Genomic DNA, 14,336 nt, shown 5'->3' with positions numbered 1-14,336 from the left:
CAGGAACAGCTCTTCTACACTAGAATTTAGCTTTGTAAACTTCTACCATAAAAACATTTTTCTAGGGAAATTCAATAAAACCCAAATATTCTGCAGTAATTTTTTGAGAAAGACTGAAGCATTGGTGGCAGCATAAACTGTATCTCATCAAAACTGTCTGAACACAGTACTGAACAATGCCAAAAATCCCAACCATAAATCACACATAGATCAGAAATACAGGAAAGCGTATAGAGAATATTAGCAACTCAAACAGGACCCATAAAAATAGTTCATTCTTTGCTGCATTGTCCAGCTCTTCCATCAGGTTTTGGGAAGTCCTGCCACAGTCCCAAAGTGTGCCTAAGTGCTGCAACAACTCTGAATACCAAGCAAGTTAAAAGATCCTCTGGAGAAGAACTTGCACTCCCCAGAAACAGAAGTGTTGAAAACCATCAGGGCTTGCTGGCTTGCTTGCCTCCAGGAGAACATTTTTTTTCAGCTTGACAAGTACTGAATTAAAAAGTGAAACTTTGTATTAAATATGTGAATATTGAATTATGGGCATCTTGAAAATACAAAACCAAATAAAACAAGCTGATTCGGGAATATACAGGAGTAAACTGAAAAGTAATCTTGTGCAATTGCTTGCATAAAAACTGAGAGCATGAAAAGAGCTGAACTCAGCCCCCGTAGACTGGAAATGTTTCAAATGAGACTCCCAAGGAACTGTGGCACTGCACTTGACAATAACCTTGCAGTGCTGTGCACATTTCCTAGGGCTTGCAATGTTCCCGTGTTCCTGTAAGCACTGATTTACATGAAATCACATTAATGATATTCAGGCATCTTTCATAGCTCTGTTTACAGGTGTCACAGTAGCACACACCTAGTGTCACTGCTGAGAAATCTGCAATGCACAGGACAGCCAAATGCAACCCTGACACTGCACACGGGTAAGACAGAATTCAACAGAGCTCCAGCAGTCATTCCAAATGTATGAGTAGCTGAGCCTCACTCCAGAAAATTGGCTGTTATGCACCTCAGCAAACCCAGTTCTGAATGAAGAGAACTTGAAATCCCTTTTTTCCCTTCTGTGTGGACACCTGTTGTTTTGAGGCAACTTATCAGTAAAACACGTTTTCAGTGCAAAGATTTTCAAATCAGACTCTCAGCCAAAGCTATTCTTGCTGAGTATAAGGCAGCTGGAACTCGGTGAGTGCCCTGAAAGAATGTGAAGAAGCATGAGCTACCCAAAATCTGATGCAATCAGAGGTTATTTGATTCATTGCATATGTGTTTATAATAAGAACTCGAACTAATCAAAGCTTCTGGACAGATTTCTGCCCAGGTCTTTTGCTTGCAAGCAACCCCGAAATACCAGAAGGGGTTTTAGATATCAAAAGTCAGTTCTGAGCAGGAACATGTAACCCTTTTTTTGCACAGAGAAAATTCAAAGTTACTGTACAAGATAGAACACAAGTGAAAACAGTTTATAAACAAACCTACTCCTACACACAGTATCTTTCCAGGCAGGTTGTTTCCTTTGGGTTTGGCTTTAGTCCAACAATGCAGTGCCTTTCTGGGACTGAAAAAAAACCCTGCACGCAGCACTTATGGCCATTTGGAAAAATTTATCCTTCTCATCAGGCCAGCAGCCCAGCTAAATACCTGCTCCCTGCCCTCCTCAGCCCAAAGCAGCAGCAACCTCTCCTGGTCCTCATTAGGATTAAAGCTGCATTTACACCAGGACTCCTGGCTGGGTCAGAGCAACAGCCACCTTCCTGCCAGGCTCCCAGGCACAAAACGTGCACAAAATCCACCACGTTTTTGGGAGGAGCACACAGCCCAGAAAACATGGATATAAGGCAGCATCCACATACAAAATGTTTCAGTCCTTTCTCTTCTATCCTGAGCAAGAGGTTAGAGTGACCAGGCCATTCTGGGACACCCAGAGGAGCTCTGTGCAGAGATGCTCAAAGGCACACAGTGAGCACTGAGTTGGCTCCATGCAGCTGGTTGGACACGGATTTGTCTTAAGCCCATTTTTAAACAAGCCAAGAATACAGTGCAATATGAAGAAAAGAAAAACACAAGTCCCCAGATACAGAAACAGTTGAAGGCAGGAGACAGGAATGAAATTTAAACCCTTTTTTTTTGATTCTGTGGTACAAAAGATATCAGAATATTTATCTCTACACAGTTGTCCATTCAGGAGTTACACTCAGCACAGCAGGGAAGACGATGCAAATTCCTCTACACTCCAGGAAAACATACCTTTATTTTTCACTTAAAAACCAGTCCATGTCAGAATAGGAAAAATCAGTGTTTAAAAAATTATAAACGAGTTACATTTTTAGATTATAACAGGTGCTTAGATCAGATGCTTTTATGGTAGAATCAGGTGAAAAATATTTTCCAAATTTATATGACTTTAGTTAAAATTAGCATAAATTACAAAAATTATCTCTATTCCTTCCACAGGAAGAGTCAAGTGTCCTGTTTTTGCTTCCAATTTTATGCCATTGTCTTCAAAATAGAGAAGGGAATGGAACCTCCTCACTGAAAGCAATTGAAAACTTCCGCTTCATCTCTGTGGTTAAGGGCTGATTTGCTATTTTTGAGTATTGAATAAAAAAATTTTACTCAGGAGTATGTAACTCACAGGCAAATGATACAAAACAGCCACAAGAAGGAGTGGAGGTGGCAGCAATTCCTCTCTCCCTGCCTTTCTCTCCTACCTGTTACCTACCAGTCAAAAGCAGCACTCAGTATGCAGGCAGCTGGTCTGGATAATAATAAATGGCAGCCTCACACTGATCTGTGGATGCCTGATTCTTTGGCATGTTAACCATACAGTGGTACTGCTGACAGATTAAATGTTAATATAGTAGAAAACACAGACAGGCAGTGGATGTGAATATGGCAGTTTCTTTTGTGGTTTAGTCCAGCACAGGAGTTAGGTAAAGCTGAGAGGCAGGTCAGTCAATTGGGTCATGAAGAGAATCCCACAAGGCAGCTGCCCTTCTGTTTCCAATAGGGCAGCTCTTCCCCAGGATATTGATATTTCTTGAGCTTGTCTCCTTCACTGCAAAGCAGCTCAGTTAGCCATTAACCACAGTGGGCACTGTGATATATAGAGTGATTAAGGAGGTGACACACCATATTGCATTAGAAGAGAGAGAAAGAATGAAGTGAATGAATGGTGGCAAATGACAGATGTGCCGAAGAGGCAGCTGAATTTAAATGCAGCAGTCACCTGCACAGGAAGCTGCCAGACCTCCCTGAATGTGCCTTACAGTGATGAGGGATCTTCAACACTTAGTGGATGCACTTCTCAGGATCCCGGATCTTATCAGAGAGGATGTTTAGACCCAGAACGCACTAATATCGACAACTGCCTGTTCACACTTCAGTGGGGACAAAAGCATTGATACCTTTCAGTGAAATCTGTGAAATGACACTAAAAAGCAGGAATCAGTACTGAGGATACCTGTGCAAAATCCGCTGCCAGGCGCATCTTCCCACCTTCACCGAGGGGCCTTATTAGACTGGCATGGCGAATGAAAAGTTCAATTGCTCTTTGAGCCATGGCTTCAGTGTTATCAAAGACAAAGTCAAAACACTCAAAATGTCTGAAGTAGTCGCTCATGACTCTTGCTATAAAACCCTGAAGCTCTTTCATGTAGAGAGAACAAGGGACATCTGGTTTTCCTGAGCTGGATAATGATCTGAAAAAAAAAAAAAGAGAATAAAAAGAAATAGGGGCAGCTAAATTCATCTTTAAACATAACCAAAACCTATTAGATTCTTTTAAATTTTTTCCGGCCCCACCAAGTCATGGCATGAATTGCAGAGTCTCATTCCCACTCAGAATATGGAGCATGTAGCTCTCCCTGAAACTATACTCAGAAAATATCTTTTTATCAGCCATGCCCATGAAGAATTAAAAGATTAAACAAGAAACAGCATGATAAAGGGAAACACCCCACTCCTACCTACTTTGCAGAGCCTCCTTCAGTTTGGAGCCTACACCTGAAATCCAGATCCTAAATATGAATGTCCCAGTTGTCGATTTAAAACTCTAATAGCAGATCATAAGGTATAAACATATGTCACAGGGTTACCAATTCAGCCTGTCAATCCCAAACCTGTTCTCTGTATAGGATTGGTCTCCTAGATTCCTCCAAACCCAGGATTACAAAGTCAGGGTCACAGAAGCAGCACAGGAGCCCCTGGACATAAACCAATCCTCTTTCTCTTTCTTTGACTGACAGTCAGGTAAAAGAGCTCTTCCAAATTTAGAAGAACACACAGGCTATCAAACACAACTGAGCCTTTGGCTGGAAACTGTTTACCCACCAAGAGAGGTATTGTGCTACTGGTGCCAAAAGAGGGTAAGGGTAAAATACTGTTAAAAAAAAAGTCAAAAGGAAAATTCAAAGCATCTCTGAAAAGATACTATTTTCAGTGAATTTTCAAGACAGAAAACAGGACAATCAATGATGATACAAGCAATGTCAGAACAGACATGACAACCAAAATAAAATTTAGGAAGGAAGTCTCAATTATACATCAGACTCAAGATCTTGGCACGTAAAGAATCCTGAAAATTTTAATGAAAATGCTATGGGAAAACAGCATAACATACTGAACCTGAGATTTAAATTTTTTAAAAAGTTAATTTTAACTATTACATCAGAGGCTACATGCTTTGAGAAACAGGAACCTGACAGTTCTGAAGACTGTCCAAAAAAAGCACATTTTGAAAGCAAAAGGACTTTTTTAAGCACAAAAATGGCCTCTTGTCAGCTTTCTTTTTCTATTTGAAATGAATTTTACTCAACAGATATGAATAAAAAAAGGAGGAGGGAAAGAAGACAGACGCTACCTGATTAATCTGTTTCAACAGATAGGTGTAATTCTGCTTCCTGTGTTCATTAACCATAAAGCATCGCCTTCCCCTCAGCAAACAAGCACTCTTGCTTCAAGGACATTGTGGCAATAACAATCTATTACAGACACGCAGGACATCTAACTAGAGCAATGGTAAATTTAAAAGATATTTCTAGTTACCCAGAAAAATCCTCCTGGTGCATAGTGATGATAATAGCTTCCACTGAATCTCCTACAGAGTTCAGTAGCGGCTGAACAGCACTACCCATTAGATCATGGACTGCCTAAAATAGAATAAGAAAAAGGCAGAAGTAAGGAAACAAAAACTAGAAGCATTTGGATTTTGACACCTCAAAAATACCTTAGGAAACTGTTCATTTTATCAGTGAATTTTATTATTCTGCATTAGAAAATGCTAAGTAACAGAAGCAAACCTAAAGATAACATTTCTCTTTAACTGATTTTACCAGTAAAGTACAGAAATAAAGCTTCTTGCTGCCTCTGTGTGAAGCCTTCCTTTAAAAAGGTGCACAGCAATTTGGCATTCCTGGTTTGCACACGTACATGTTTTGGTGCACACCTGGCTCAGCTGTTCAATCCCCAGACACAAGCTGCCCCTCATTCCCCTGCACACAACCCCTCCCTGCCCCTCATTCCCCTGCACACAACCCCTCCCAGGTCAGTGCCCAGCAGGACAGACTTGGAGAGCTGTCATCCACAGAGCCTGCACCACCATCCACATCCCCTCCAGGAATGCACCAGGTCACATAAAAATTATAATTTGATGTATCTGTCGGAGGAGGAAGGGGGTGATGAAGGATCCAGCTATTGCTGTGTGATGCTGCAGAGAAAGACATTTATTTTCACAGTCAGATGACATCTGTGTTCTGACCATTACGAGAATATTCTGAATACAAGCACGACTCAAGCAGTGATTTGGCACAGGTAACACATATGTAGCTGCAGATACAATAAATTAGAAATGTCAGAATATTTGTATACCTGTTACTACATATACTGATGTAAAATAATATGTGGGAAATACATGCCCATTTTAAGTGTAACCAATAAAGTCCTACCCCTGAAGCATATGGACATTCAATTACCTTTAAGGCAGTTGTGACCGTTTGCTCAGCAGCTGCTGGAAATGAGCTCTGGCTGGTAATAACCTAAAAATTGGAAAGTAATTGTTAATAGGCAGCATTCAAAAATTATTAGAATCCATAATATTCAGCATAATTTAAAAACATACTGAGTTATCCTTAGTAATGAGTGTTTACACAGCTACAGAAAAGTATCAAGTGTGCTTTATACAGACAGAATTTCCAATGCATCAGTGTCAGTCCTTTGCTCTCAGATTTCCAATGGACTCTGCTTCTGCCTTGGCAAAGAAATGACTCAATGGAGTTAAGCTGAAATTTAGCTGAAGGGCTAACAGAATCAGAATAAAAATAACTAGTGTATTCTCCCACTGCTAAGTATAGAATTCATGGAGAGCTATACAAGCAGCTCTGTGGCAAATATTTGAAGGAATGGTTGTTCTTTCTCAGTATTATGACTATTACAGCTCAACATGTTAAATAGTTGTTTATGTACAGCTAAAACAATATTAAAATTGAGAGTCAAGGAATGATCTGAAGGACTATTCTACCAATTTCCTTATAGTCTTGAATGTGCTACACAATAGTATTTTTAAGCCAGATAAGTACTGAACTCCAAGACTGAATCATATCAGATCTCCCTCCAACACTAAGACACATGAGGTTCATTACTAAGTACATCAGAGAAAGCAGACTTAAAAGTTGATCTGCCATCTGTTTGCAAAATCCAAGGAAATTTTATAGGCTTTTTAGCATTTTTTAAAATTCTTTGACTATATCTAGAGTCAGGAGTACTCATGATATTTTTTCTAATCAGGCTAGGATCTAAATACGATTAACTGCAACTACCAGTATATCTGTTTGGTTAATTTTACAAAGACTATGTAGCAACTGGCATCACTAAACCAGTAAATTTGAATTATTCATAAATGTGATTAGTCCTGAAAAATTTCCAGCCCAGACTTTAGTCACAGTAATAATGTATGGAGCTATCTGTGAGGTATTGCTTTTCTAGATTTCACCCTTTCCTTCCCCTTTTCCGTTTAGCCACAACTGTGGGGAAGCATTGAAGGTCTTCTGAAAAAAGCAGCTTGGGCTGAAGCAGATGCAACAAGGGGGCTATCAGGCTGATGAGTACAAAGACAGATAACAAAAACAAAAGTTCAATTGTTTATGCTCACAAAGTAACTGCTGTCAGATGTGATTATGCTCTATAACATATCTTTATTCTTCTGATATTGACAATTTGTCCTGTAGTGGGGCTTACAAGGGCCAGCCCAGTCTCAAAGAGCTGTACAAATGCCCAGCAAGGCGCAGCTCTTAACACAGAATTGGGCTGTATTTGTCAAGGGTTCTGATTCGCTAAATGGAGCATATGCACAGGATGGAACAAGAATATAACGTTAGGGAAAGAAGGGAAATACCAAGAGAAGCCTACCTTCAGAACAGCCTGGTGCAGCTTGTACAGAGAATTGACCACAGCCACGTTCCTCCTCTGGCCCTCTGTCAGTGGCCCAATCACCTGGCTGGCATCTCCTTGAGTAGACAGCTGCAGTGATCACAGAAATTGTGGGTACCAACTCTTTAAATGGTGCACCTCCCCAAACTGAACTTCAACCACAGCAGAAAGCCACAGGCCCTCACTACCCAATGCTCTTCCATTTAACCCTCGTTAATTCATAATTCATAGAATTTCCATCTTCGGGTTAAACAGCCTGAACAACAGCAACAGGAACCTTGTGAAACTGTCTCAGCTCACAAACCACAGCACTGAGACCCAGATCTCCAGGAGATACCTAGTCCCAGCAAAACTTCAACCTTGTAATCTAAAAGTCAGGTGAAATCACCTACCTGAGGAAGCCCAATAAACTACCAGCAGCTTTTCCCTATGAGCAATGTACATTTTTCTGTGTGCCCTCAGTCTGTCCTTCTGACAACCATTCAAGCTTCTTAAAAGCTGTGCTTTTTCTAATAGATGGCTTAGAGCTCTGTATATATTAGAGGCTTACAAGTCAACAGAAAAATAGGACTACAAGGATCAAAACTGCTAGACCTGTCATTAAAGAGTTCTATCTATGAATCTTTCAGCAAAAACCAAAGAAACATTTCTTCATATTTAAACTGCACAAAGCATGCATTTTTTTATTACGTCAGAAATCTAAGTTCCAGAATGATACACAAATAGCCACTAACTATGGAACAGTTTCTTGAAGATACCACAGCATAGATTTGTAATTTAAAAAATAATAAACTGCAATTGGTAAACAAACAAAAATTTTCTTGTGCACTCAAAGCTGCAGAAATACAAAGATTTCACAAATGGTTATATGAGTTCTAGACATACATCTTAACATTAAAGCAAGAATACCTATTAAAAGAAGGCTTTACTGAGATATAATTACCCAACTAGTTATCTGTGTTTCAGGATACAGAATTATCCTCCAGGAAATCCCTGAAGATGCCTAGCTCCAAAAGTCTCTCAGTAAAAACGTATCCAACGCACTGAGCAAATGGTAAAGAGGCTTTCATGGAGTGTGTCTAACACAGTTGTAGGTCCTACAGAAAGCTCCTAAACTAAAACTGAGTAGTAATAGAGCAATAATTGTTTAAGAACAAAAGAAACAAATATAATATGAAAGCTTTTAACTTATGAGAAACAGTGAATCTCTACCACTGAAAGACTCTTCCCATACTTCCCATAACTTCCACACAGCATAAACATAAACAGCATACAAGCACAGTTATCTAGTATTTTCCAGCATTGCTAATGTAGAAGTTTTAGACGGGTTTTTGCAAGCACCCAGGAACTCTGATTTATTCACAGCACTGTGGTGACAATATCAGTTCATTTATTTTTCTTCAAATTTAGGGATTATTTCAGGATAAATAGATTTCTGAGGCCTTTGCAGAAGGAAAGATCCTTTCCAACGTACCTTCAATTATTTGACATCAAAATGTATCTTTAAACTGGATGACAAACATATCAGCATTTTCCTGCCTCCCTGGAGAGAACAGCCATGTGAGCCACAACATCCCTGTTTCCTTCCAGGTACTTCTATTTGACAGACCTGACTGGTTTTTAGAATTCTGCTTCTCACATTTACAGCTTCAAATATTAGTAACAAAACAGCTGTGCAAAGAAAGACCCTGTCCACCCTGCTGACCACCCTCCCAGACACAAATAACCTTCTTCTACATGCTTTAAGTACTATACAGACTCATTTATATTTTTGCACAACTATTTACAACTATTAAACATAAAAGAGACTATTAAACCAGTAAAATTTTTCATCTCAGTTACTTAAATTTCAGTTCCTCAGAGTTTCTCAGTAATTTCTTAAGACATTGGACTCTATCTCTTCTGCTGGTGAAAAAGCTTAACTGGCAAGTAAAACCATTAATGAGTACAAACATAATCCTTCTGCAATAACAAGAAATTCAGGCAAAATTTGAAAATACCTTAAAAACACTAATTTTTGTAAAACTGTTTACAATATTGAATTTTCTTTACCTAACCCACTTGAACTTTGACACTTAGATGTGCTGATCCCTTGTACATCCTAAAACCACTGGTCTAAAGCAAAGAGGAAAAACCAGACTCTTGTAACTAGCAGTTGGAACTGGGCAGCCCAGGGCTCTCTAGGACTATTTCTCCTGAAGGTGTGACCTGGCACCTACATGGGCACGGGTGTCCTGCCATTTACAGAAGTCTCTCTTGCTGTCACCACAATGATTTCTCTGACTTTGACTCAAGGCAAGAAAGTTCTGCACTCTGTCCAGTTTGGTTCATGTACATACACTGTCACTGGCAAGAGTCTGGATTTCAGACAGTTTATCATTATTCCAGTATTCTAATGCCTCAGACTGAATTCTTGACACCTCTTATATCCATTATACAATCATACATCCAGTTAGGAAAAATGTCATTATTGTGTCTCCCTGGTTCCCAGAAACCAGGCTTATGGCCCTTTTACTGTACACAGAAACCACCCCTCAGTTTCTTTTCCAACATACCGGGTTTTATCAACAATTCACATTTATCATTCTCTTTTATATAGAAAGGGCTTTTTAAGTTCTGCTAGACACAGGTTATGCATTTAAACCCAGCAGTAATGTAACTCTTCCTCTGTTATCTGGCCACTGGGGATTGCATTGTGTAAATAGGTTAAGTCAAATAAGTGTGAAGCCTGTGCACGCCTGCTCAGGCTGCCTGAAAGACATAGTCCACAGGCCTTCTTTCTGATGAAGGCACTGAAAAAAAATCAGATGCTTTTTTATGTAGTCAGATATATCCTGAAATGCAGAAGGCCAGGAAGGGTGAATTATGCTCAGCAGAAACAGGGGGCACACAAGGAGTGACTTCATCCCAAATCAGAATCTATTCTGGGAAACAAGTTAAAGACCAAGTGCAGCTGAAGGCCAGATCCCATCTCAAGGGAGCTGTCAGTCACCCTGGGAGTTAGTCTGGTTTGAGCCTGCTAGCTGAAAACAAAGGAAAAGAAACGATGTTGAAGCCAGACCTGAATGAGCAGCAACAAGGACTGTAATTGTTCCACATTTCTGTATCTGCCTTAAGTATAGCAATCGATTTCTTACGCTCTTCATTTCAGTTGGTTAAATTGTTTCTGCTTTTACCTCAAGCCTGTCTGCTGTTTACAGTAATTCCACGGGCAGTAGCACAGGCACCCATTCCCCAACAAGCATCAATTCTGCAGCAGGTGACACGTCAGTGTGAGCTCCCTGTGCCAACAGGAGCTATGAGCACGCTGCCAACACGGGATGCTCGTGAGGAAGAGGAGGCAGAGAGGTGTCCCACCAGGAAATACTAGCCAGGACTGTCTGTACCATGCATCCAGGCACTGGGACTAAGGCTGTGTCTCGTGGTGCCCTAAAAAATGTGAATGTGAGCTTCTGTCCCACGCAGCATTGAAAAACAGAAAGGGCAGCTGTTAAGCTGAAATGAGAAAGAAACACTGGGAGATAGTGCCTTTCTGACATATGTATGAATGTTTTTTCTAAAGTAGGAGGTTGAAATGTGCAGGTTCAATCCAGCAGCTGACTAGCTGGAGGAAGCTGCAAAGAAGAATTTTGGGGGTTTTTAAATCTAATTCAACTGAATCTGAGACCTAAGCAGTAGACTGGTGTCAGGTAGCTTAGTGAACGAAAAAGGACATTTGCAGAAGCCAGTGCACAAAAAATGTATTGTGAAGAGGAACAAGCTGACATAAGGTTGTTTGACTTACTTCAGCCTGATATAGTCAAGAAGCTGTAAGCCATGACTGGCACTGTGCTCTCACTGAATTCAGAAGTCCTTCTGAAATACAGTTTTTCATTTGTATCCCTCTGTACACCTACATGGTCACGCTGCTTCACCTCCAGAGAGTGCAGATGCCTCATTTTGGGTCAGTAAGTTGCCCAGTGCAGAAAATTTCACAAATTATTCACCTGAGCACATCCAGGAAACCATGAAGCAGAGAAGTAAGAATTTCACTGAGTAATTTACCTAGGTTAAAACTCCTGCTTTGAGAAGAGAGTACATGCACCCTGTGTGCACCTTCATTAGCTATAAAGGGAATTTAAAGCAGTAGCACAGATCCTTAGTACTCATGTCAGATGCATTCTCACCCTACAAATTACTTGCACCCCTTTGCACAGACCTGCTTTGGAAATACATCTTTGAAATAATCAGATTAAGTGTCCTGGATTTGACACGTTTCTGTGTTTGATGCCTAAGAACAAACATAAAATTTGACAGCATGGATTTGATCTCATATGTTGAGATACGGCCAATGATAAGACTGCTTTGGGACTAAATTCTTGTTTTCACCGTGAAGCAATGAATGTAGAATTTAGATTAGGCCATGAACCAAATCATCAGTTCTCCCTCGGGTTATAAATAAAATGCAAACTGAGTTTGTCTTTTTCTTGCAGGAAAGCTCAGACTATTGATACATCTTTTCCTGTAATATTTTAGTGCTTCAAAGTGACTAATACTCCCCTCTTTCAACAGGTGGCAGCCCAGAAGAGACACTGATTTGTGAACTGCTTTGCTACTATTCCCTTCATAGATTAACTATCTTGTGAAAAATTTTAGTTTCACACTTGGCAACTAAGCTCTCCTGTGCATCCTTATTGACAGTTTTGGAAAGCTCCATTTATTTGATTTCTCTGAAACAGCCTCAGCAAACCCATTTCTTTAGAGCAGGAAACATCATCATAATTTAGGAGCATGGAGAAGATCCTAAAATAAGACTAAAGTAGGACTTCTCAACAAATCATTCAATCTAACTCTGGGATCACGAGACTAAAGAGTGTTTTGATAGCACAAACTGAACTCCAGTTGTCAAGCTGGCATTTTCAACAATAAATGCATTCCTAATACATGCAGCTGATGTTGCCATACCTCTGGCAGAAGGCAATCAATCCATCTGGTACTTGGCCTCCTGCCTGATCATAACAACTTATTACAAAGCACAGAATCCATTTAGAGAGTTTCTGAGTCAATAGGGCTTGGCCCTGGGATTTCTCCCATAAACTACAAATAATTGGGATGATTAGGTTTAATGTTTTCCACACTGCAGAAGGAACCTTTTATCATCTCTTTCCACATAAAACCCATAAAAGTTTAGTAGAATCAGTTCGCTACTTTTTGTAGAAAAAGCACCATTTTGCAGAAAAATGCAGAAGAATCTGAACTCCTTTAGCTATTCCACTTAATGTATTAGCTATTTAGAGGGTAATTTGCAAAAAGAAGAGACATAATTTAGAGGTTCGAAGTGTAAGAGTTGAATGAATGTGTCAGTGGAAATAAGGTCCTTGACGGATGAGGATAAATTAATATGAATGTTCCGCTTTAAAAAACAAAACCCTAAAAGTTAAGAATAAATTGTAAGTAAGAATTCATGTTCTTGGAGCGGCTTCTAATTTTGCAAAGAAATATTTCACGACATGAGGAAAGGAATAAGCTGTGAGTTCAGGCAATAATTTAAAATGTACATAATAACATGCATATTGCACCTTCAGGACATTCTTGTAGCTTCCAGAATATTTTTTTAGCTTCCTCAGAAAAATGAAAATTTAATATTCTAGAAATATAGAAAAGGAGGTCTATGGTGAAGTAATTAAAAATCTTATAGAAAACATAATCATTATTTTGGAAAGAAAAATCTGAAAGGACTGTTCCATCCTTGACCAGGAAAAAAGATTTAACATCATGCTCATACTATTCATGTTAGAAGAAGCAGCAATCATTGAACCATTTCCTCAGGGGTATCTCTGCTTTGTTTTGGGTTTTCTTCCTTAATATTTTCAAAAGCCAAAGAAATGGAAGAAAAACAGCAAATGGTCTTTCTGTCACAGAAAAGACAGGATTTATCTCCAAGTCTTTGAATCATCTGAGAAGAAAAGCACTGTATAAATAATGAAAAGTGAGTAATGGTTCATGGTGCTTAAATAATGAGCTGTGTTAAAACAACTGTGATATCAAAAAGCACTTATAAAACCAGTTCCTTTAAGGGATCTCAGAAAATCCTAAACCTGAAGCATTTGGAATAATTTCTCAACTACAAAAAATGATGCCCCTTCTATTATGCAGCCAGCCCAAGCCTGAGGAGGATTTCAAGGACAATGTGTGTTGATCCTGATACCTCTGACTGTAATGGTTTATTGCATTTTTCATGCTTGCCAAATTAATGACTGAATGATTAATCATATCTTATATGTAATCCCATTAGCTCCTGGTTTCAATCAGCTACTGAGAATGCCCCTCCAGAGGTGAGGAGCAGACACATGCATCCCCAAGACACGTGAGAGGTTCAACATGATAGGGTGATATTCACTTACACATAAAAAATACAATCAATTTATTTAATGGCCATCTGCCTTTTGTACTACCAATCCAGCATTAACTGAGATTAGAATATTACCACCTCACACAAGTTTATAATTGAACTTTATATGGCCCAACTCTCACTAGAGCTGTTCCAAAATTGAAAAATTCCAAATCCTTTACCATATATCTATATCTATCTATATATATATCTCAGCATTTAACCAAGTCCTTTTCTGAATCACAGAATTTAATTTGCTAAGAAATAATTTGAAGCTTACTCAAACAAAATACTGTAAGGATTGTGCAATCACGTTCTTTTTCTACATGCTAGCAAAATAACATACTAGACCTAAAGAAGTCTTTTAACCAACTTCCTAGCAAGATAAAATGAAGTACACAGTACTCCCAAAACCAGACTTTTATGTTTGGATGATTTTTTCTGGAGTTTAGCCAGTATGTCTTAAAAAAAATATTAAAAATCACACATTTGTTATGTGAGTCACGATCTAACCAGCAAAAGACAACATGAG

General features: G+C 39.2%; 1 protein-coding gene across 1 annotated transcript in view; it reads right to left on the bottom strand.

Annotated features, from left to right (window-relative positions):
• Nucleotides 1-14,336, bottom strand: part of COG5 (component of oligomeric golgi complex 5) — a 185,500-nt gene that overhangs the window by 14,829 nt on the left and 156,335 nt on the right. The window contains exons 15-18 of the mRNA XM_063396871.1: nucleotides 7,414-7,524; nucleotides 5,982-6,044; nucleotides 5,056-5,159; nucleotides 3,473-3,710 (exon numbers count right to left, since the gene is read on the bottom strand). Coding sequence (XP_063252941.1) covers nucleotides 3,473-3,710; nucleotides 5,056-5,159; nucleotides 5,982-6,044; nucleotides 7,414-7,524 — 516 coding nt within the window. The remainder of the gene's footprint in view (nucleotides 1-3,472; nucleotides 3,711-5,055; nucleotides 5,160-5,981; nucleotides 6,045-7,413; nucleotides 7,525-14,336) is intronic.

This window comes from Prinia subflava, chromosome 4 (assembly GCF_021018805.1).
Source record: "Prinia subflava isolate CZ2003 ecotype Zambia chromosome 4, Cam_Psub_1.2, whole genome shotgun sequence".
Lineage (NCBI taxonomy): Eukaryota > Metazoa > Chordata > Aves > Passeriformes > Cisticolidae > Prinia > Prinia subflava.
Note: the sequence above shows the minus strand (reverse complement) of the source record. Positions and strands in the feature narration are given on the sequence as shown.